This window comes from Podarcis bocagei, assembly GCF_964188305.1.
Source record: "Podarcis bocagei genome assembly, chromosome: 14".
Lineage (NCBI taxonomy): Eukaryota > Metazoa > Chordata > Lepidosauria > Squamata > Lacertidae > Podarcis > Podarcis bocagei.
In genome coordinates this window covers 46,046,685-46,069,843 of record NC_138139.1, presented here as the reverse complement: position 1 = coordinate 46,069,843, position 23,159 = coordinate 46,046,685, and the positions used below count along the sequence as shown (strand labels likewise).

The 23,159-nt window shown below is 45.9% G+C and overlaps 1 protein-coding gene across 1 annotated transcript; it reads left to right on the top strand.

The window, feature by feature from the left end:
* Window positions 1-22,943, top strand: NATD1 (N-acetyltransferase domain containing 1). Its single transcript, XM_081169804.1, has 3 exons — window positions 1-534; window positions 11,732-11,850; window positions 22,634-22,943. The coding sequence occupies exons 1-3, from the start codon at window positions 438-440 to the stop codon at window positions 22,748-22,750; spliced, it is 333 nt and encodes a 110-aa protein (XP_081025930.1). The 5' UTR covers window positions 1-437; the 3' UTR covers window positions 22,751-22,943.
* The last annotated feature ends 216 nt before the right edge of the window (window positions 22,944-23,159 follow it).

Genomic DNA, 23,159 nt, shown 5'->3' with positions numbered 1-23,159 from the left:
TGTGTGTCAGTTTCAGCAGGAGATTATGATGTCTCTCCCTGGTCACTGCCCTGCACTCTTTCTCTGCTGAAGTTGGCTGGGGGGGGGAGGCGGTGAAGGGGGAGGAAGACGCAGAACAAGAGGTGGAGGGGGCGGCAGCAGCAGATCCTGCCTAACTATTAATTGCTCCCCGCCGAACATTTCCCCTTTTCCTTTCTTTCTTTCTTTTGGACACATCTGGCTGGTTTGGCAGGAGCGCGCGGGGAGGGAGGGGGGGCAGAGAAGGCAAGGGAGAAGCAGCAGCAGGGGCGGCCCTTCTTCGCAAGGCGCCCCCCGCGCGCTCACAAAAGAACCGAGCCCACGGAGAGCACGCCGAAGCGGGGCGCCGGAGGGAGGAGGCAGCCAGCCAGCCAAGCAGCCAGCCCGCGCCCGGGTCGGCCTGCTGTGCCCGCGCCACCATGGCCCAGGCAGGGCAGCTCAACATCCTGGAGCCCGGCTGCCCGATCCAGGTGGAACACGACCGCAAGAGGAGGCAGTTCACCGTCAGGCTGAACGGTAAAGGCGAGACCAGGTGGAGGTGGCGGAAGAAGAAGGGGGCAGACAAGGAGAGGGTGGGGGGTGGAGGTTGGCTCGTGCATGGCTCCCCTCCCTCCTTTTATTTGGCCCTATCGGATTTGCTGTGTGTGTCCCCCCACCCCCAAAAAAATATACCTCCCCACCCCCGCGCAATCTTTTGTTTGGAATGTAGGGAGGCGATGGATGCGCTTGCAAAAAAACAAAAAAAGCCTTCCCCGCAACGCTGGTGCTGTTTCCTTGGAGAATTCAAAGCAAATCTCTGTGGTTTTTGTTCTTGCGAGGCTTAATTTTTTTATATTAGTTTCTCTCTCTTTCCTTTACCCCCCTTATCTTTTTATTTAAAAAAAAAAAAACTATTGCTGCAGTGGGAGGCTGGTTATGCAACAGATTAGTTATGGTGTCAACCTCTTAGCAACTGGATACAGGGAGATTGTGGGAAGAAGGAGGAGGTGGGGGAGAAGGGGCGACCCAGAAATTTTATTCCTGCTTTCTCTTCTCTTTCTCTCTCTCTCCCCCCCCCCCCGCCTGCCTTCTTCCCCTGTGTGAGCTGCGCTCTTTTGCTCCGCGTAAGCTGCTGATACTGCTGTCTTGGTTACTCTCTGGTTGGTGGGGGAACACCTGTCCTCGCAGGATCTATTTTTAAATAAGATGTGGAGGTTGATACCAGAAGCCCCCACGCCCTCCCCCTTCCACCCCGCTCTGTGGTACAAACTTGCTTAATTTTTAGTTTGATTGCTGCCGCCTTCTCCCCCCTCCCTTTTCTCTCAATCTGCTAATTTTGAGTAAATCATGTGATGGGCAAGATTACTTTTATAAATCCGGTTCCCTACTTATTTTTGCTGCAGGAACAGTACAGTACTTAGATTTTAAGCTGCATCTTACCAGCATGTGGGGCCTGATCCTATGTGTAACTTATACCCTGCAGACTTTCCAAAGGGAGTTGCTTTCGAGTAATTTGCTGTGGTTGTCAGAGATTGGCTACGGCTGCAGTCCTGTTTTCTGCGGTGTGGCTTGAGAGTCCTAAAACACATGTAGTAAAAAAAAGCGCCACCCATGACCATATGCAGAGGGCCTCGCCTTGTTTCCTAGCATCACGGCTGAGGCCCAGGGCTAGTTCAAGGCATGTTGCCGTCTGAAGCAAAGCGGCAAATGGTAACACTAACACTAACCCTTCCCGAGTCTGGGGCTGCTCACACAGCATTCGTGTACAGCACACGACTTCCCTCAATGAGTCCCGGAAACTGTACTGTAGTTTGTTAGTGGTGCCAGCCCGTAATGGCGCCCACCTGAGAGGTGCTGGAACTGTGCTCCAGCTGAAAAAAGCACTGCCTATTACTAGGGGTAAACTGTGTGAAAAGAATGAAGCTGTGTGTGTGAGAGAGAGAGAGAGAGAGAGAGAGAGAGACCCTTTTAACATTACTTTTTGCAAGGTCCATGTTGGGATCCTCAAATGGCTTAAGCACGCTTCATAGCTTTCCTGTTTGACCACTGAAGGGATAGTTTACGCAGGGTTCCCCAAACTTAGGTCCCCAGCTGGTTTTGGACTACAACTCCCATCATCCCTAGTTAGCAGGACCAGCAGTAAGGGATAATGGGAATTGTAGTCCAAAACCATCTGGAGACCCTGGATTAAGGGGTAGGCAACGGGCAAGGCAAGGGTACCAGGCTTGGGCTGGGAGACCCCCCCCCTGCCATAAACCTTGGAAAGAAGCTTCCAATCAGAACAGAAAACACCGAGCTTAGATGAGCCAATATTCTGACTCTGCAGAAAGCAGTTTCCCATGTTTTCATGAGAATTGCTGTTGCATTCAGGCTTGTTATGGGTGTCTGTATGAACAGGACACCAGATTAGAAATGCCTTTGGCCTGATCCTGCAGGGCTGTTAGGTAGGCTCCTGTCTACCCATTTAATGGATCAGCAACATAAAGGAATGCATATTTGCTCCCAAAGCCGGTCACACTGACTTGCATCTTCAGCAATATGCTGGTGTTAGATATTATCAATGCTATTTTGAAAAGTTGCGTGGAAAGGTACAACACCATTGCCCATTCAGCAGACGGGTTGTGTGAGCAATGCAAAAAAATAAGTTCATTAAATATTAACGGGTGGGGAGTCGAAAATGATGAAGTAACTCCTCAGAGTACCATTTGGTTTCAAGATGGTTCTGTGTCAGATTATAAGAGTGGATAAAAGTGCCTTGCTGATGAATACATAAAACTTAACACCCTGCCCAGTCAGAGATGTGCCTCTGTTAGTCGTTTATGACCCACAAATGACCTGAAAGGAGCACGGAAAATCTCTGCTCCTGTTTGTATAGGAGAATCTCCTGCAACAGATTCTTGCTCGCTGCAGGCGACCAGGCAGGTGGCTATTTCTGTTAACCTCAGCTGGGATATATACTGTATTGCATAGATAACTTTCTCTCAATGAAAATGCTTGTCTTTTCTAAATATATCAAGATATGTTCCATTTTTCCTCTTCTGCTTTTATTTTTAAGCTAAGAACCACCATTTTTGGGTTAAGGAAAAAAGAATCTAAGCGCTTGCTCCTAGTCAAATTGCAGGTTATATTAAAACGGGTAAACAATTTCAAAAATGATATACCCAATAGGAGACATTGTTCATAAGCTACTAAGAATAGTAACATAGAGATTTTGTTTTTCGCTAAGTACCACCACATGCTGTTTTTTCAGGCCTAACAATGGGTGAAAGTAAACCATCAAATGAATATTGCTGGGACAACTGAAGGGCTGCAAAGAAAACAGTGAAGCCAAACAGTCTCTTTAAATAGCACATGGTTAAAATAGTTTCATACTGATGGATTCCCGTAGGAAATCTGCCGAGCCGTAAATCAGTTCAGTTGCTCTTGTTGTTTTTAAAAAGTTGTGCGAGTGAAAAGGTATTGTTGCAGTAGGCTTTAATTTTCTTTAGCTCCGAAAAGAGATCTCGAAAGGGTATGCGGAACATGATAGGGAAATATTTATACAAGGGTGGAGAGTTTGGGGGGGGGGGAAATGAGCAAGGAACAGATGTTAGTGTTCACTCTTTATAATGAAGCAGGGTGTATAGGGAACACTGTTGAAAAAGCTTGCAGCTGGTTTCAATAACATTTTCCACCAAGCACCTGAATGAAATGTGGAACTCTCTGCCACATGATGGCCAAAGGAACAGCTGCATCCCCAGAAGGGCTATACAGGAGATCATGGTGCATTTTAAATATTCAGGGTTTCATTGAACAAGTGGTTCCTTTTAGGGAATAGTATGTTCTATTGTTGGATTCTGTCACCTTTTAAAAGAATTATATTTCCTTTCTTCCCAAGAGCTCAAAGTAGTGGTACAGCCCTGTGAAGTAGGCTAGTCTGGAAGAGTGACTGGAAGAGGGTACAAAGGGTGCTATAAAACCAGTTTACTGGCCTTGCAGTGAGGGCAGACATCTGCACCCTAGACTTGCTCTAATGATGAGATGTAACGCTAAACCTTGGCTTGCCAACATCTCCTCTGGCACAGCTACAAGGAAATGATCAGAAACTTCATTTCCGCTTTAGATGAACTGCAGTTTAGTATGTCATTAATCCCTAAACTTGATTAATCTTGACTGTAGTTAGTTGAAACAAGCCACTTTCACAAACTATGGCTTAAATCGTCGTCTTTCAACAATCTGCCATTCAGGGTTTGTACGACACACTAAACCACACTTAATCTGAAATGGAAGTGGAAGCTTAAGGTTACATCAGAAAAGGAGAGGGAAGAAAGACAAACCCAGAGCTCACTGCAGATTGTCCACGGTTTAGTACTGCATCCAAAGAAAGCCACTATTTATCCCCATTGTAACCTGGGAACTGTAGGGATCAGCATGACTGCAATAACACATGCATAAGAGTAAAGTCCACTGAAGTCAGTGGCGACTGCAGAGGTTCAGCTTGTAAGCACGCTAAGCTTTACCAAATGATTTTCACCAGCCAAAATGCAACCTTTAGTGTTTACTTGGAAATGCAAATGATCTTGGAAAGAAGTTCTAGGCTTTAAACCCTGGTATGAAGTGGGACTTTCATTCTCTGACTTTCTCCATTGCCAGCCTTCCCCAGCTTGGTGCCTTCCAAGTGTTTTGAGCTGTATCAGCCCCCAGCTAATAATAATAGGCTGTTCTGTGCTAACCCATCACAAACTTGAAAGCCTCATTACCACCACCTTCCCTTGCCACAGCGCTACAAATGGTCATAATTGCTCCTGCCCTGAAAAAAAGTATTGGAGCCAGTGGCGTAGCGTGGGTTGTCAGCACCTGGGGCAAGGCAAGTAATTTGCGCCCCCTAACCTGTGGATTTGCGCCCCCTAACCCGTGGATTTGCGCCCCTAACCCCCAGATGTTGCGCCCGGTGCGGCCGGCCCCCCCTGCACCCCCCACGCTACGCCACTGATTGGAGCTGCACTCACAGTCCACGGCACAGCTGAACAGTAGTTTGCGAGGAGAAGGTAGGAATCTCTCTAGCTTAGCCTTTTTCCTGATACGTAAGCTTTGTAGTTTTAGGAGACATTTTTCTGGGGATATATGCCATTGTGAGAGTTTCCTCCTTCCATCCAGATTCAGATCTACCACCTTATCTATGTGAGACTTTGCCTGCACCAGTAGCAGAATCAGCTGGTGGGAGTTCTGAGAAGATAGAATGGGCTGGACTATGTCAAGTGAGCTTGTGTGTGTGTTAATTACACTCTTGATGTTCACCTACGTTTTTAAAAAACCACCTCTCCCTGCAACTGGGTAACAAACAAAACAGAACCTTTCCCTGTGATGAGCTGTTTCTTTTTTACTTGCGGAGCTTCTGCTTCTTTTTATTTATGGGCGGGGGGAGTGCTCACATCACCCCAACCTGCAAGTTGGTCCACTCCACTACTTGATCATCTGAGGCCCTTTTTTGTGTGCCTCCTCCACAAGAGGCCCGGAAGCCAACAACACAAGAACAGGCCTTTTCTGTGGTGGCTCCCTGTTTGTGGAATGCTCTCCTCAGAGAGGCCCGCCCTGTGCCTTCATTACATATCTTCAGCCACAAGGCGAAAACATTTATATATAACCAGGCCTTTCGTTGATTAGCATTCTATGGCCTTTTAAAGGTGTTTGTTTTTATTTGATTATGTTTATTTTGTGCTCTCATTTTGTATTTTTATGTGTGAACCGCCCTGTGATCTTCAGATGGAAGGCGGCACAGTCATACCTTGGGTTGAAGTAGCTCTAGGTTGAGCATTTTCGGGTTGCGCTCCGCGCCGACCCAGAAGTAACGGAGTGCGTTACTTCCGGGTTTCGTCGCTCGCGCATTCGCAGATGCTCAAAATGACGTCACGCGCATGCGCGGAAGCGGCAAATTGCGACTGCTACATGCGCAGACGCAGGTTGCGTTCGCTTCAGGATGTGAACGGGGCTCTGGAACGGATCCTGTTCGCATCCAGAGGTACCACTGTACGTTAGAAGCTTCCCAGAGTGGCTGGGGCAACCCAGTCACATGAGTGCAGGGTATAAATAAATTATTATTATTATTATTGAATAGGATGTCCCTATTTTCATCAGAAATGGGTATGAATAACATGCTGCTTGTATTTCAGAGGGGCTGTAGAGGACGTGCTCCATTTACCTTTTTTTCTGGTCTCCTTCGTGAGTGTATTTTAGAAGGCTATTGGGTGTGTGTGAAATAATATGTCTAAAATTAAGGAAAGTGATAGATAGAGCTTGCAGATCTTAATAGGAATCCTGCAACGTTTACCCCCCATGATTTATGTGTTTGCTTTGTCATTGTGGCCTCTTCCAAACTTCCCCAGAAGATCTGAACACATTTAATTCTTGGCACCAAAAACAAAAGCCTTCCCAGTAACTTTTCTCACTTACATGCAATAATTGTTGCTGCTGTTTTAAATTGCCCTGCCCAGTTTGCCTTCTCTGATTTGAATTGAAGGTGAATCCCAAAGAGGAAGAAGCTTTGCATTGTCAAACATGAGCTGGCCTGTTTGCCAAGCAAGTTCTCTGGCACTCCTGTGGCTTAAGCCCTCTCTCTGTGGTCTGTTTGACTCTCTCTTTCTCTCTAGTAACATGCCAGTTGCTTGAGTTTGAGGGAAAACAACCCCCTTCTAAACAAGAGTTTTGTCCTGAATCACAAGAAAGCAGCGGCGCTCTCGGAACAAACTGTTCCTTTTAATTCTGCAACCTGCCTGGCCTCTCTGTCTCTCTCTTTTCTTTCTCTTTCTCTTTCTGTGGGCGCTTGTTCAAACAGCATTCATAGCCGTTTCCTGTTGCCTAGTCCGAAGGCCAAGAAGGAGTCTCCTTATCTGCATTACCTCCTTTGCCTGTTTAAAAAGTGTGAGAGACAGGAAGGGGTGGTATGAACACACCAGAGTGTTAGTGCGTGGGTGGGTTGCACAGATCCAACTTTCCCCATGTGCATTTAATTTTTGCGTGTTCCTTTGCGCACAGTCACATGCAATTGAACTCTTACCTCCATGTTTCCCGTCCACACTAGTTATTTCGGACCCTGACTAGGGGGTGAGGGGACTGGCTGGGCCAGGCCAGCGGAGAGGCTCCTACATTTTGCTAATCATGTGCAGGCATTTGCACAACGGCCCTTCCAAGCTGCCCTAGCCATCTGCCTGACTCTAAGAACGAAGGAGGTGGGGGGGCATTTATTTGCCCTGCACCAGAACTAGGGGCAACCCTCTCCCCCAGCCAGCTTGCTGTAGTTTTTAGCACCTCCACGGGCAGCGAATGCTGCTGTTGCCAAACCAGGGCTGCCCCGGGTCACCCGGCGACTTTCTGTAACAACTTCATGGTGAGTTCTCTGAAACTTTCAGTGGTACCTCTGAATGCGAACGGGATCTGTTCCGGAGTCCCGTTCGCATCCTGAGTAGAACGCAACCTGTGACTGCGTGGGTCGCGATTCGCTGCTTCCGCGCATGCACGTGACATCATTTTGAGCATCTGTGCATGCATGAGCGGCGAAAGCCAGAAGTAACGTACTCCGTTACTTCTGGGTCACCGCGGAGCGTAATTTGAAAACGCTCAACCTGAAGCACATTTAACCCGAGGTATGACTGCATTTTTCTTGGGGAAAAGCACTGGTCAGACCATTGGTCCGCACTGCCTGGCAGTGGCTCTGTGGGATTGCAAACAGGGAGACTTCCCCAGCCCTACCGAGAGATGCTGGGGATTGAACCTGTGACCTTGAGCGTGCAAAACAGACGCTCTGGCCCTGAGCTCCATCTCTTGCCTCTTACATATTGATTCGCCTCAAGCGCAGATTCCTAAAGCACAGCAGAGCTTAGCTAACTCACATAAGTGATATTTGGAAACGCCGTGTCCCCAAAGAAATTTCGCTGTGTGGCAGCTCCTTCGCCATTGCAGTGGTTTCAGCCTGGCGACACTGAGCTGAATTGTGTGTCTGACACACTTGGCCTGTTGAGGCTGGAAAAGGCCTAGCTGACGTCCGTCATCCCTTGTTTGGGGTTGTACCAGCCTCTTCCACCTCCTAAGGACCCCCCCCTCCTGCCCAGCATCTTCCCAAGACTCAAAGCTGTGCCTGGGTGCTATTCAGCACATGTATGAATTGGGGGCTTTTTATTCTGCCTGGGATGATTGACAGCTCTATGCGGGAGCGCATGCAGTCTGCGCACAGAGCCCTGCAACCCCTCCCCTCTGGCCTGACATGCTCCCATGCCTACAAGATTATGAGTCAATGCAAACCTTTCTTTCCTTTTTAATTGGAGTTTAGTCAGTCTTTACCCTGCCTCATGCGTCCTGTGCGTGAAATTTAAACCGCACAATCTCTGCGGTCTTTTGCTCCAGCTGAAAGAAAACTCAGAAAAATCTGAAACTGTGGCCTACCACTTTGAACAGTCATAGCTTCCACCCAAAGCATCCTGGGAGCTGCGGCTTGCGAGGGGTGCTGAGAGTTGAAAGGAAACTCCTATTCCTCTCACAGAGCTATGGTTCCCAGAGGGGGTTGCAATCAATTCCACCAGTGTGGTGTAGTGGTTAAGAGCAGTGGACTCATAATCTGGGGAACTGGGTTCGCATCTCCGCTCCTCCACATGCAGCTGCTGGGTGACCTTGGGCTAGTCACACTTCTTTGAAGTCTCTCAGCCCCACTCACCTCACAGAGTGTTTGTTGTGGGGGAGGAAGGGAAAGGAGATTGTGAGCCGCTTTGAGACTCCTTCGGGTAGTGATAAAGCGGGATATCAAATCCAAACTACTACTACTACTACTACTACTACTACTACTCTTCTTCTTCTTCTTCTTCTTCTTCTTCTTCTTCTTCTTCTTCTTCTTCTCTTCCCAAGAAGCTCTGAGAATTGTAGCTCTTACAGAGCCACAGCTGCTCAATTTAGACCTGGTGAGTGGAACCTTTTGGCCCTCCAGATGTTGCCTCGCCGAGCATGGCCAGGGATGATGGGACTTGTAGTTTAGCAAAACCCAGAGGGCCAGATGTTCCCTGCACCTGGTCTGGACATGACTGAGCTGGATAAGTGAATGGCCTGACTCAGGGGCTTCCTATCTGCAGATAGCAGGCTTAGGATGTAGAATCATAGTAGAGTTGGAAGGGTCATATAACCCAACTCCTTGCAATGCAGGAATCTCAGAAATCTGTTGTCTTTTTCTGCAGTAGTGTTAGAAGAGCACTCCGCTTTCGCAGTGGCCAACCAGTTGCCTATGTGAAGTGTGCGGTAAGACCCGAGTGCGAAAGCACCCTACCCACTTGAGACAGCAGACCTACTTGTGGGAGCCTGCCCCAGTTAAGACAGAAAGCAGCTTTGTTCAAACATGCTTATAAGTTGCCTTGATGTTGGCCTTCTTATTTTTTTAAAATATATTTTTTAAAGGATTTTTGCCTTGCCTTTCCGGCTCAAGAGCTTAAGCTACACATGGTGGCTAAAGCAGGAAGTGAAAAATGCCTTCGTAACACGTGTACTTAACAACTAAGCAGGTGGATTGCGGAGAAAGTTTTTAGCAGAAGAAGAGAGACAGCAAAAATCAATCCAGCGAAGCTGTGAGAGGGGGGAGTCTCTTTGTCTGGGCGGCCCAGGACTTTACCATGTACACTGCCCAGTCTTGCGCCCCAGAGAAGTGCTGCTAACTTCAGTGGCATAGCAGCGTTTGCTGGCGCCCGGGGTGTGTGCTATGCCGCCTGTCCATTCACATAGCGGGGAGCCTGGCTGGCCGACATGGCACTTGGTGGGTGAATCTTCCCAGTGCCCATGGAGAGGAATGCCAGACGGGGCTATGCTGGGGTCACCCCTTGCCCGCCTCCGTCTGCGCCTGCTCACTGTCTTGAGTGAGGAGTGAGCGAGTGCTAGCTGGGCAGCCATTTAGCGAGGGGGGCAGGGATGCTGCTAATGGGGCCAGGCCGAGCTCCAGGCCCAGAGACCCCTGGCAGCAGGCAGGGCAAGACAGGGATCCCAGTGTGGGGATGCCTGGTTTGCACCCCTCCAAATTGTGTGCCTGGGGTCATGGCCCCCCCAGCCCCCCACACTATGCCCCTGCACTCCATTGTCCCTCAAAACAGACAGAGGCGAACAACAACAGTCCAACACTTAGACCAGAACATTGCACTCCTTCTCCCTCTCTCCAGATGTTCAGCTTCAACCCTCATCACCCCTTGCCAGCATGCCCAATAGTTAGTGCTGATGGGAGTTGTAGTTGAACAACAACTGGAGAGGTATGGGTTCCCCATCCTTGTTTTCCACAAATACTAATCAGCACACTCCCCAGGGACTATTAAAATACGCAAGCTCCCCCCGCCTGCAGCCTATCCTCTGTCCATTATGAAGACTGATTCTTTGCTAATGGGGAATACAATTCTGCTGCCTTAGAGAATTATTGAGAAAATATAGTGGTAGTAATGTAATGTGAATGTACTGAAGTGCTGTATAAATAGTGTTTAGTACTCTATAAAGCTGACGCTAAGATAATGGAAGAAGAAAGATGCAATCGTAGAATTGTGGAGTTGGAAAGGACCCTGAGGGTCGTCATAATCCAGAGCTTTCCCAACTTTTCATGTTGGTGACACACTTTTTAGACATGCATCATTTCACGACACAGTAATTAAATTTCACTAGCAGGAGGCTAAACGGACCCCTTTCTAGCCCCGGGAGGAGCGCGAGGAGTGTTTGTGCGACACCAACACGCTGCAGCCAAACACACTAACATGTCGCGACACACAGTTTGGAAAGCTCTGACCTCGTCCAACCCCCTGCAAGGCAGGAATACGCGGCTGTTCCATACGGGGATCAAACCTGCAACCTTGGCATTATCAGCACCACGCTCTAACCGACTGAGCTATATAGGCATCCTGTAGAGGTCTATCCCGTACGATGTAGGAATAGAGCCTTTAGTGTTTAATTGAGAGTGTATTAACTTATGGTGTGTGTGTGTGGTTTGGGAGCTGCACGGTCAGGGAAAAAACAAATGTTGTCCAGGGTTGTAAAGACTGCGGAGAGAATAATTGGGTGCACTCTTCCCACCTTGGATCAAATCTATGCTTCCAGGTGCCATAAGAAAGCTGCAGAGATGGTGCGCACCCCAGAAATGATCTCTTTCAGCTTCTGCCTTCTGGAAGAAGGTACAGGGTTATAACGACTAGGACTAACCGCCTGAGAAACAGTTTCTACCCAAATGCGATTTTGGTTTTAAACGCAGTGTAAGGTAGTCTCTATGGGAGTATACTGTATTTAATTATGGGGTATCAGAGTTTTTAGGGGGCTACCCAGGCTGTGATAGCTGGAATAGCAGCTTGTTGGTTTCTGAATGTCTGATGTAGATTTTCAGTTTCGTTGTTCTGTATGGGACAATGACAATAAAGAGTATCGTATCGTATCGTAGTGTGGTGGCACTTGCCCTTTTGGAATATTAGACAGGCACTACCTCTGTTGTCCTTTTGGGGCCTACCAAAGAGCTTCCTCTTGCAACAAGGCGTTGAAGTTGAGATCTTTCCCAGCCTGCGCCTGTGGTGGAATTGTTGTAAAGTTCTTTAAAATCTATTTCTATTGTTGTTTTATCCATTGTTCTTTACCACCCTGGGCTCCTTTGGGAGGAAGGGCGGAGTATCAATTTAAAATAATAACAACAACAAGTCCAGGAGATTTTGGTTCTTGGTTTTGTTCCATATTTGTTCTAAGTGTGTGGATGCCATCTTTTCTCCCGCAGGTTGTCATGACAAAGCGGTCCTGTTGTACGAGTATGTGGGGAAAAGGATAGTGGACCTGCAACACACGGAAGTACCAGATGCCTACAGAGGAAGAGGAATAGCCAAACATCTGGCAAAGGTACGGGTTGCAAATGGTGCTTCTACTTGTAGCTCCTCTACTTGTAGAATATTAAAATACTATAATACATCAAACATTAAAAGCTTCCCTAAACAGGGCTGCCTTCAGATGTCTTCTAAAAAACCAGCAGGAACTCGCAAGACATTGTCGCCTTGCGAAGCAAGCCCATAGGAAATTCGTTTTGCGAAGCACCTCCAAAACAGAAAACTCTTTCGTCTAGCGAGTTTTCCGTCTTGCGAGGCATTCATCTTGCGGGGCACCACTGTATTCATGAATGACGAAAATATTAGGGGTCTGGGCGGCAGGGGGCGAGCTACTTGTTGAGGTGTGGCTCCCCTTGCCCTTGCAACTCTGGTATGATTTGTGCTCACAGAAGATCCCAGGATCAACCCCTGTGGTGGTATTTCCAGGTAGGCTTCCTTTCTCAGACCCTGGAGAATTGTTATCTGTCTGTATAGGCAATAGTTAGCTAGACCCAATAATCTGGTTCTCTATACAGTGGTACTTTGGGTTACAGACGCTTCAGGTTACAGACTCCGCTAACCCAAAAATACAGTCATACCTCAGGTTAAAGTAGCTTCAAGTCAAGTATTTTTGGGTTGCGCTCCGCGGCAACCTGGAAGTAACGGAGCACGTTATTTCTGGGTTTCGCCACTCGCGCATGTGCAGACGCTCAAAATTACGTCACTCGCATGTGAGGAAGTGGCGAGACGCGACCCGCAGTCGCGTGCTACGTTTACTTCAGGATGCGAATGGGGCTCTGGAACGGATCCCATTCGTATCCAGAGGTACCACTGTAGTACCTTGGGTTAAGAACTTTGCTTCAGGATGAGAACAGAAATCGCGCAGTGGCAGCGGGAGGCCCCATTAGCTAAAGTGGTACGTCAGGTTAAGAACAGTTTCATGTTAAGAGCGGAGCTCCAGAACACATTAAGTTCTTAACCTGAAGTACCACTGTAATGGGCTGGGGAAGGCTGCATTAGGTGGATGTGATTTGGGGAAAACGCGCTTACAGGCCAAATTGGGATCTAGGCCAGGTCAAATTTAGCTGACAGGTCAAAGGTTCTCTGCCCCTATAACCAGGAAGGGGAACCGTTTTTCAGCTTGAGCACCACATTCTCTTCTGCAGAACCTTTGTGGGGGAGGGGGACACATGCCAGGGGTGGGCGGGGCCAGAGGCAAAAGTAGGTGGAGCAATTTATACAAATTTATTCTGTACAGTAGTCTTGGTTCTTCACATACTTTCTCTCGCAAGAGACATTATCAGAGTTGAAGGACACATTCCAGCTAGGTAGAAATGCTCAAGGAGGGTGTGGAGTGTGGTTGTGTGAAGGGGTGTGGCTTGAGGAGAGTCCTGAGGGCCTGGCAGAGAGGCTTAGAGGGGCCATATTTGCCCCTCCGCTGGGGCCTGGGGTTTCCCCTCGCTCCTGGGCAAGAAGGCAGCTTTGTGTTCTCAAGCCAGGTGGAAAATGTGCAAGAGCTGTTATCTGGGGAGCTGGTTGGAGGGGAACCAAAATACGGCAAGGGAAGGCTCAATTGAATACCGAGCTTGGAGGGTTGGGGGTGGGGGGGACAGGAGAAAGCCATATGCCCAATTACAGCCTGCTCTAATAAACCCTGACGAATGTCCGCGTTATCCTTCTGCACTGCTGCCTCCTCCTCTGTCCCCTCTTTAAGCCCTGCTTCTCTCGATGCTTGCCTGCTATTTTTAGCCCTCCTGTTTTCCAGAAGCGGAACCTGGTCTCTTTGGGAGTAGTAGCACCAGGGTGGGCAAGGCGTGGAGATGGAGACGGCTCGTTTTTGCATATTTGATTGCCTGTGATTTGCCTCATTTCCATAAAGAGGGTTGGCAGGCAGCAGATGTGACGTGCTCTCTCTTCCTGATGTCCTCTCTTGATCTTCAGCGTGAGAACAAGAGATGCTCTCCCCAGGGATGGAAGGAAAAGAGGCTGCCCACGTCTGTTGACTGGCTCCTCTCTGTTCAGTGGTAGCCTGATGTTGACAAATGTGAGGAGGTGAAAAAGCTGGTCGGAGAAGCTTTATCTGCCACATTTCTGCCTGTCAGATTGCTGTTTAAATGGTTTGGTGGTTTGTTTATTTTATTGCTTGCCCTGCTTGTCTGCAGCACGCTGGTAGGGAATTTTGTTTTATTTATGGTTTTGGATATTATAACTTAAACTTTATCTACCACACACACATGTGCATGTACACACACACACACACACACACACACACACACACACAGGTAAAATGTCCATGAAAATGCCTATATTGATGAAACTTAACATCCAGAAATGCATTATATTGGGAAACTTTCTTTTTGCAAAAATGTGTATATTTGGCAAAATTGCATAAAAAACTTCGTACGTAAGAAAACCTTACCAAAAGCTTGGTGAATTTTCATAAGGATCTTTTGTTAGAAAGAGGGGAGGGGAATTGCAAAGTGTACCTTGTTTTTTGAACAGCTTAGTTCCCGAATGTTTTGACTCCCGAATGTCGCAAACCTGGAAGTGACTGTTCGGTTTGCAAACTATTTTTGGAAGCCAAACATCTGATGGGGTTTCTGCGGCTTCTGATTGGCTGCAGGAAACTCCCAAGGTACGACTGTATTAAGAGAAATTTGTTTCAGTTCACATTTAAAGGTGAATCTAACTAATTCACCCTTTGGAATTCTGAATTTTGCAGTGTGGTTCTCCAGCCCAAGTAATGTGTACAAAAATACACATGGTAGAGTAGAACATGCACATATTGCTGAAAATAACAAACAAAAATGCATTATGTAAGGAAATGTGTTTTGCAAAAGAAAAATGTCTGCATTTGGTTACATTAGAACTAAAAGGCTGATGAATTTTCGTGAGGCTTTTTCTTTTTTTAAAAGAATCACAAATTGTTATGCAAATGAACTTATGATTGGAAAATGAGATATGGAGCGAAACCGAAACTGACAAATTTCCCTGCTGGGTTCCCTTTCTATGTAGAACTTCGTTGAAAGCAACCTAACTTTAAAATGGGTCTGGAAACAAATCAGAAGACAGTGAAAGCTAGATGGGGCCAGCATAATATGTTTGTAATGCCCGGTTCTGATTCATACAGAATGCCTGCTAGATTCTGTAGAAGAGGACATTTCTAGACTATTTTCAAAAGTAGCTCCTTGTACAACAGTATTGCAGCACAGTCATACCTCAGGTTAAATGTGCTTCAGGTTGAGTGTTTTCAGGTTACACTCCGCGGCAACCCAGAAGTAATGGAGCGCGTTACTTCCGGGTTTTGCCGCATGCGCAGATGCTCAAAATGACATCATGCGCGGAAGCGACAAATCGCGACCTGCGCAGACGCACAGACATGGGTTGTGTTCGCTTCAGGATGCGAACGGGGCTCCGGAACGGATCCCGTTCGCATCCATAGGTACCACTGTAATGCAGACAGAATGCTTAGCAAAGCATGAACTGCTGACCTTCAAGTAATCTGTACCCCGAGAGGTTGGTATCTCAGGTGACCCTAAGTTTGTAAAAGGCTCTGAGCGCCACTGAAGCCACTTGTGTCTCTTGTAACAGGTATGGATCCAAGTGCGTCATCCAAGTGATGAACATGAGCTTTTTGGAAAGAGCATCCTTTTTGGCCCCAAGGTCTGAATGTGACAGTGGTTTGAGGGCTGGTTTCTCCTCACCTGGTCTTCTCCACCCTCTCACTGGCTTATACACACAATCTTAAACACATCTTTCACATGGGGAGGTTAAGCTCCCCTTATTCCTCAGTTGATTGGTGCCAATGGTCTTTCTCGAGATGTTTCCAATGACTATCAGCTGGGCAGTGACAGGGAAGCAGTCTTTGGACCACATGGAAGTTAGCCGAGAGCCGCTTGTGGCCTGTAGGCCATGGATTGGCGACATGCCCTTCACAGCAAGGGCAGCTTCCTCCCAAACAAGGTAAATTGCCACTTATCTCGGCTACTTTTGAAGGTGACTCGGAAACTACAACCAATCCAGAATGTGGCAGCCAGACTGGTGACTGGGAACGATTTTTAAATGTTTGATGTTTTATTGTGCTTTTAATATTTTACTGGGAGCCTACGGGGTGTCTGGGGCAACCCAGTCAGATTGGCTGCATATAAATAATAAAAATTATTTATTTATTTATTTATTATTAACCACCTCCTAATAGTGCTTGTTGGCTTCATCCAAGTCTTGTTGGCTTCATCCAAGCCAAACTACTGCAGCCAGGCATGGAGATCTAATCAGGCACCAGTTGTTTCTCTGCGATCTCAAGCAAATATATACCATATTTTTCACTCTAAAGGATGCACCAGACCATAGGAGGGGGAGAACAGGGGGGGGGATCTTGTTCTCCCCCTCTAAAACAAGGTGTGTTCTGTGCGTTCAAGGTGCGTTCACCCGAAGCCTCCGGAGCCCAGTGGGAGTTCCCGCTGGGCTCCAAAGGCTTTGGGTTCCTTTTGACCTGCTCTTTGGGGCTGGTGGGGGGAAGCACTGCTTTTCCCCACCGCCAGCCTCAAAACCAGGTCGGGGAGCAGTGCAGAGGTGGTGCGCCGCCTGCCCGCTGCCCCCCGAGCTTGTGGGACTGGCGGTGGGGGGAGGCGTTGCAGCCTTCCCCCCACCTTCGTACAGCCTTCGTAGCCTCCGCAGGGCAGCGGGGTGAAGGCACCCCACTGCCCTGCGGAGGCTTTGCGCAGCTAACCCCAAGCTAGAACAGCTAGGCGGAGCGCTGCGCAGCCCTCCGTCTCCCTGTTCTGGCTTTGGGCTTAGCCGCGCAGCCTGCATTCGCTCTATAGGACGCACACACATTTCCCCTTAATTTTTGGAGGGGGAAAGTGCGTCCTATAGAGCGAAAAATACGTTTGTGCAGCGGAATCCCAGAGCGCTTGATTCTCTCTTAGCTGCTCATTCCTGATTCCAGAGCTCTCCGTTCTCTTGGATTCGCTGCATTTGAGCCTCCTTCACTTCTGCCTCCCCTCTCCCCCTGCTCCAGCATCCGTTCACTAAATCAGCTAATGATCCAGGAGAACTGTGCAGCGCTTATTACATCTGAGCGTTGGAAAAAGAGGGAAAGAAAAGCGACCTCTGCAACCTGCAATTTCTGGCAGAAGTGGCATTGGTTTGCAATTTTGATCCATGAAGCTCCCAGTAGGGATTTTCTAATTTCTGCCCACCCCTGACCGATTTGTGGGGGTTGGGGAGGGGAGTCCTGCTGTTCCTGCATGTGCGGCTTTTCTTCCTGCTCCCTCCCTCCCTCCCCTTTGCAACAGACTTAGGGGAGATGAGGACAATTTACAGCTTCCTTTGTCTGCGTGAGGCCGTGATAAAGGGGGCCCAGTCTCTGCCAGGAGGAATTCCTGCCACATCTTAAAGAGATAGCTATTTCACTAACATCAAATCAGAGGTGGCACTCAGAGGCTTCCTTAAGCATCCAGACAATGGCTTTGCGTATCCCTGAGCAACTTCCTTAGCCAAGTTGCTTTTGTCTTTTTTTGTTTGTTTTTAAATTCCCATACACAAGCTTGATAATATCCTCCCAGCATTTATCATCGTTATTGCAGTGGTACCTCGGGTTAAGTACTTAATTTGTTCCGGAGGTCCGTTCTTAACCTGAAACTGTGCTTAACCTGAAGCAACACTTTAGCTAATGGAGCCTCCCGCTGCTGCGGCGGCGCTGCTGCACAATTTCTGTTCTCATCCTGAAGCAAAGTTCTTAACCTGAAGCACTATTTCTGGGTTAGCGGAGTCCGTAACCTGAAGCATATGTAACCTGAAGCGTATGTAACCTGAGGTACCACTGTACTTGTTTTTCCACCCTTCACACCAAGATCCCAGGGCAAGTTAAAAAGCTAAAGCATAGCTAGATACAAAGGCTCTAAGCATCTTTAAAAACCTTAAAAAACTCACACAAAGCATAACTTCAATGAAAAGGGGAGGAGGAGAACAATATTTTACAATAAAAACTTCTAAAATCCGTAGAAAGACCCGGTAAAACAGCAGCTGCTCTCTTTGTGGGGGCAATCCTAATTCCTTGACGTCTAGTAGCATTGTCTTTTCAAATATGTTTTTGAAAGATTAGTGGTTTTTACTTTATGATTTTAATGTACAGTACATTATGCATTTGTTATGTTTATATTTTTAACCCACCCTTGGGACCATTTCCTTGCAGGTGGGCTGTAAATGCAAAGGATTTTTGTATGCCTGGCCTCTAGGAACAGAAGGATCTCTCTGTTTTGCTTCTCTGTTTCTCATTTTCCAATATGGAATTCAATCCTCCACATTCAATCTGCACAATATATATATATATATATATATATATATATATATATATATATATACACACATACACACATATACATACATACATACATACATATATACACACACACACACACATATATATATATACATATATATATACACACAAAATTAAAACAAAACATATTATCCAGAAACATATCACCCTTATTTCCCCCCCCATTTGTCCTCCTTCCCCCCACCCTCCCACACAAAACCCACCCACCCCCATCCCCCGGCTTCCATCAGTTCCAGCCTTTGATTTCTCTGAGAATGCTGTTTTCTGCATGTTACACAGTTGTATAGATCCTCACACTATTTAGCTGATTATTATCAATAAAAAGTTTGTGAACGTTTATTCAAAGTCAGCCAAGGAGTCCAGTTCGCTTTGTTGCGTCTTCAAATACTTTGTAAAGGGTTCCCATTCATCTTTAAAGCCACAGTTATCCTTGTCCCGTAGCTTCTAAGTGCTATATATATTTTTAATCCTCATGAAAATTCACTGGCATTTTAGTGCAAATTTATCATAATGAACACATTTTTGTATGCAGTTCTGACTAATGTACACGTTTTTGCAGGCAATTTCCCCTAATACAATGCATTTTTTAAAAAATTATGCATGAAAATGTTCTTATGAACACTGTCCCCAATATATGCATTTTTATAAATACTTTTTGTTTTGTTTTGTTTTAATTCTTTTTATTAAGTTTCTTTTACACATATAAACGAGAAAAAACAAAAAAGAATAACAAACAAATACATTCAAAAGACAATAATGCAACTTCATAATTCCCACGTTGACTAAGTGGGTTAGCAAAGGTAAAGGCACTAAAAAGGAAAAAGAAAAAAGAAAAAAGAAAAGAAAAAGGCAAAAAGAAATCACAACACATTGCGATTAACAAACAACATCGACTTCCTTCCCTACTGATTTCGGGTTTCCACTTTTAACGGTTTCATTTTTACAGCTGGTATTGGTTTTTTGTTTATACATCGAAAGTTTTATAACAAACCCGCTATAGTTGGTAAGTTTTTAAAATTACCTTCAAAGTCATTCATAAATTTGCTCCAGTCTTTATTTAACTTTGTATTTTTTTGATTTCTAATTCTTTGCGTCATTCTTGCCATTTCAATGAAGTCATATAGTTTTAGTTGCCAATCTCTCACCGTTGGTAGGTTTGTGCTTTTCCAGTTTTGTGCGATTAGCATTCTGGCCGCTGCTGTTGAATACTGAAATAAAATTTTGTCTTTTTCTTGAATTTCTTTTCCAACCATCCCTAATAGAAAGGCCTCTGGTTTTTTGGGGAATGTGTATCTAAGTATTTTTTTAAACTCATCATATATCTGATTCCAGAATTTTTTTATTTCCTCACACGTCCACCACATATGTATAAAGTTACCTTCTTTTGTTTTGCATTTCCAGCAGGCCTTATTTTGAGTTTTGTACATCCTACTTAGTTTTTCTGGCGTTAGGTACCATCTATATATCATCTTTTCTAAGTTTTCTCTAATTGCAGCGCTTGCTGTAAATTTTATTCCTTCGTTCCACAATTTTGACCATTTTTCATATTCTATGTTATATCCCAGATCTATCGCCCACTTGACCATGACTTCCTTGATTTCTTCATCTTTTGTATCCCATTCCAATAGTATGTTGTACATTTTAGACAATAACTTAAATTTGCTTTCAATTATTTCGATCTGAAATTTAGATTTCTTTTCATTCATTCCTGTTTTTTTATCTTCTGTCCATTTTGCATTGATCTGATGGTATTGTATCCAGCCCGTCAACTTCTCCTTTAGCTCTTCATACGGTCTTAGTCTCCAGCTATCTTGGGATCTTACCAGTAGATCTTCATAGGTCAGTCTCTGCTCTTCTAGGTTTATTTTTTTGATTGATAGGATATTTATTTATAAATACTTTTTGGTTGGAGAACCACATCGCAAAATTCGAAGAAGTGTAGATTTCTAACGATGACTGTATTTCAGATTGCTTCAGAAAGTGTGACTATGATAGATTTGGCTTTAAATGTAACCTGAATAAAATTCTGCCCCCCATCCCTATATGCCCTCCTTGGCAGACCGGAATTTACACATGTGTTGTTACAGACATTGCTTTAGAAGACATCAGTGGTACAATTATATGATCTTAGGCCACATCATATGCTATGATACTAAACAGTCATGTCTTCCCTCAAAGAATTTTAGGAGTTTTAGTTTCTTACGGGTACTGTTAGAAGACTCTGGGAGGGAAACCGGAGTAGTCTAACAAACTACAGCTCCCAAAATTCTTTGAGGGAAAACACGACTGTGCTTTTTTGAGTGCTGCGCGAGTTTGTGCCCCCCCCAAACCGCTTTTTTCAGGGGGAAATTGCAGCGTGAAATCGTGTGAGATCAAACTCCAAATTTACCTCCATTCTCTCACGAGAGAAAATGGGGTGTCCTAGTTTTTCTGGGACACTTGCAGGGTATGAAATGGGGTTTTTTTGGTGGGGGGGGAGATACCACTTTCAAGATGATGTTTGCCACCTGCAGTTTTAGGGTTGGTTTGGTGTTTGGGTGGGTGTTATTGGTTTGTTTGTATGTTCTTGTTTTTATCATGTATTTTGTGCTTTTACATTGTATTTTTTTATGTTGTGAATCACCCTGAGATTTGCAGTACAGTGGTACTTCGGGTTAAGTACTTAATTCGTTCCGGAGGTCCGTACTTAACCTGAAACTGTTCTTAACCTGAAGCACCACTTTAGCTAATGGGGCTTCCTGCTGCTGCCGCACTGCTGGAGCATGATTTCTGTTCTCATCCTGAAGCAAAGTTCTTAACCTGAGGCACTATTTCTGGCTTAGTGGAGTGTGTAACCTGAAGCGTATGTAACCTGAAGCGTATGTAACCCGAGGTACCACTGTACACAAATTCAGTAAATCATAATCACAATCTGCTTTGCATCCCAGGTTCAGTCCCTGGCATCTCCAGGACTGAGGGGCAACCCTGCTGGAAATTTTGGAGACCCTCTGCCAGTCAGTGAAGACAATAATGAGCTAGATCAAGGGTAGGCAAACGAAGGCCGAGGGGCCTGATCACGCCCAATCACCTTCTAAATACGGCCTGTGAACGGTCCAGGAATCAACGTGTTTTTACATGAGTAGAATGCATGCTTTTATTTAAAATGCATCTCTGGGTTATTTGTGGGGCATAGGAATTTGTTCATTTCCCCCCCAAAATATAGTCCGGCCTCCCACAAGGTCTGAGGGACAGTGGACCCCTACTGAAAAAGTTTGCTGACCCCTGAGCTAGATGGACTAATGGTCTGACTCAGTATAAAGCATTTTCCTAGGTTCCTGACATTAACATGTTAAAATCTGCTGTCTGAATGAATCAACTAAAAATGTGCTCCTGATTAATGTTTTTAATAATAATAATAATAATAATATAATAATAATAATAATAATTATTAATAATTAATAATACAGTGGTACCTCGGGTTAAGTACTTAATTCGTTCTGGAGGTCCGTTCTTAACCTGAAACTGTTCTTAACCTGAAGCACCACTTTAGCTAATGGGGCCTCCTGCTGCCGCTGTGGCACTGCTGCATGATTTCTGTTCTTATCCTGAAGCAAAGTTCAACCCAAGGTAATATTTCTGGGTTAGTGGAGTCTGTGACCTAAAGCATATGTAACCTGAAGTGTCTGTAACCCGAGGTACCATTGTAGTAAAATAATAATAATAATAATAATAATAATAATAATAATAATAATAATAATAATAATTCCATTTAACATTGCAGCCCTGGTTGAGACAATCAAAGTCATGAACATCAACAAAAAGATTAAAATAAGGATGGGGCAAACCAGCTTGTAATTTATATTACTGAAAATCAGTATGCACAGTAGGTCGGCACCTGTACGGACCAGATATTCAGCATGCACCTGCAACCTCTATGTAGCTTACTTGTTGTACTTTTAAGGTCACATCCTTACCATACGTTGAAAGCACAGGGCTTCTCCCAAAGAATCCTGGGAACTGTGGTTTAAGGGTGGTGGAAGCCGCTGCTCAGGGGGGTAAACTACAGTACCGAGGATTCTTTGGGATGGGAGCCATGTGCTTTAAATGTGTAGGGCAGGCATGGGCAAACTCAGCCCTCCAGATGTTTTGGGACTACAACTCCCATCATCCCTAGCTAACAGGACCAGTGGTCAGGGATGATGGGAGTTGTAGTCCCAAAACATCTGGAGGGCCGAGTTTGCCTATGCCTGGTGTAGGGTATGAATGTGACCTCACTCTTTCTCCAAAAAGATGTTTGCTTGCTTGCGAATCATTTGCAGTGGCACATCCAGACAGCCAAACCCTATTTAGCCAGAAATTTGGAACCTTACCCCGCAAACAGCCAGTGTCTTATTCAAAGCAGAAAACTCAGCTGCTACATTTGGGTCTTGACAGCGCTTACGAGAGCTTGACGTTGCAAGATGTTGATGGTGGTTCTTTCGCTTTCCTGTGTTTTCAGGCAGCCTTGGATTTTGTGGTCGAAGAGGACTTGAAAGCCCACCTGACGTGTTGGTACATCCAGAAATACGTCAAGGAGAACCCACTGCCTCAGTATCTGGAACGTTTACAGTCTTAACGCAGGAAGGCTGAAGAGCCTACACTCCTTAAGACATGAGTGAGCCTGGCCTCTCTAGACGGCCCAGTGCAGCTTTTGTTTGTGGGCTGACTTGGGACCCCTGAACTGCCCCCTGCACATGCTCAAGAGTTCTTATTTTTGTAAAGACAAACGTGCAACTCCTCAACAATGCTTCCACCTGGCTCTTGCGATAGCTGGTCTCACCTGGATGTTTGTTGTTTACATCGGCCTCCTAACTTAAGGAAACCATCAGGTGTCAAACTAGGCCTTCGTTAGCATTGTGGCAATAGAGGGGTGGGCAAGCGGGGGTCACCTCCTAATTTTGGTTCTTCCTCCCGAAATAATAAGCATCAAGCAGAATGATCTGAGATCAGGCACCGCTTTCCTTGCCAACGCAGGGTTGGGAAAA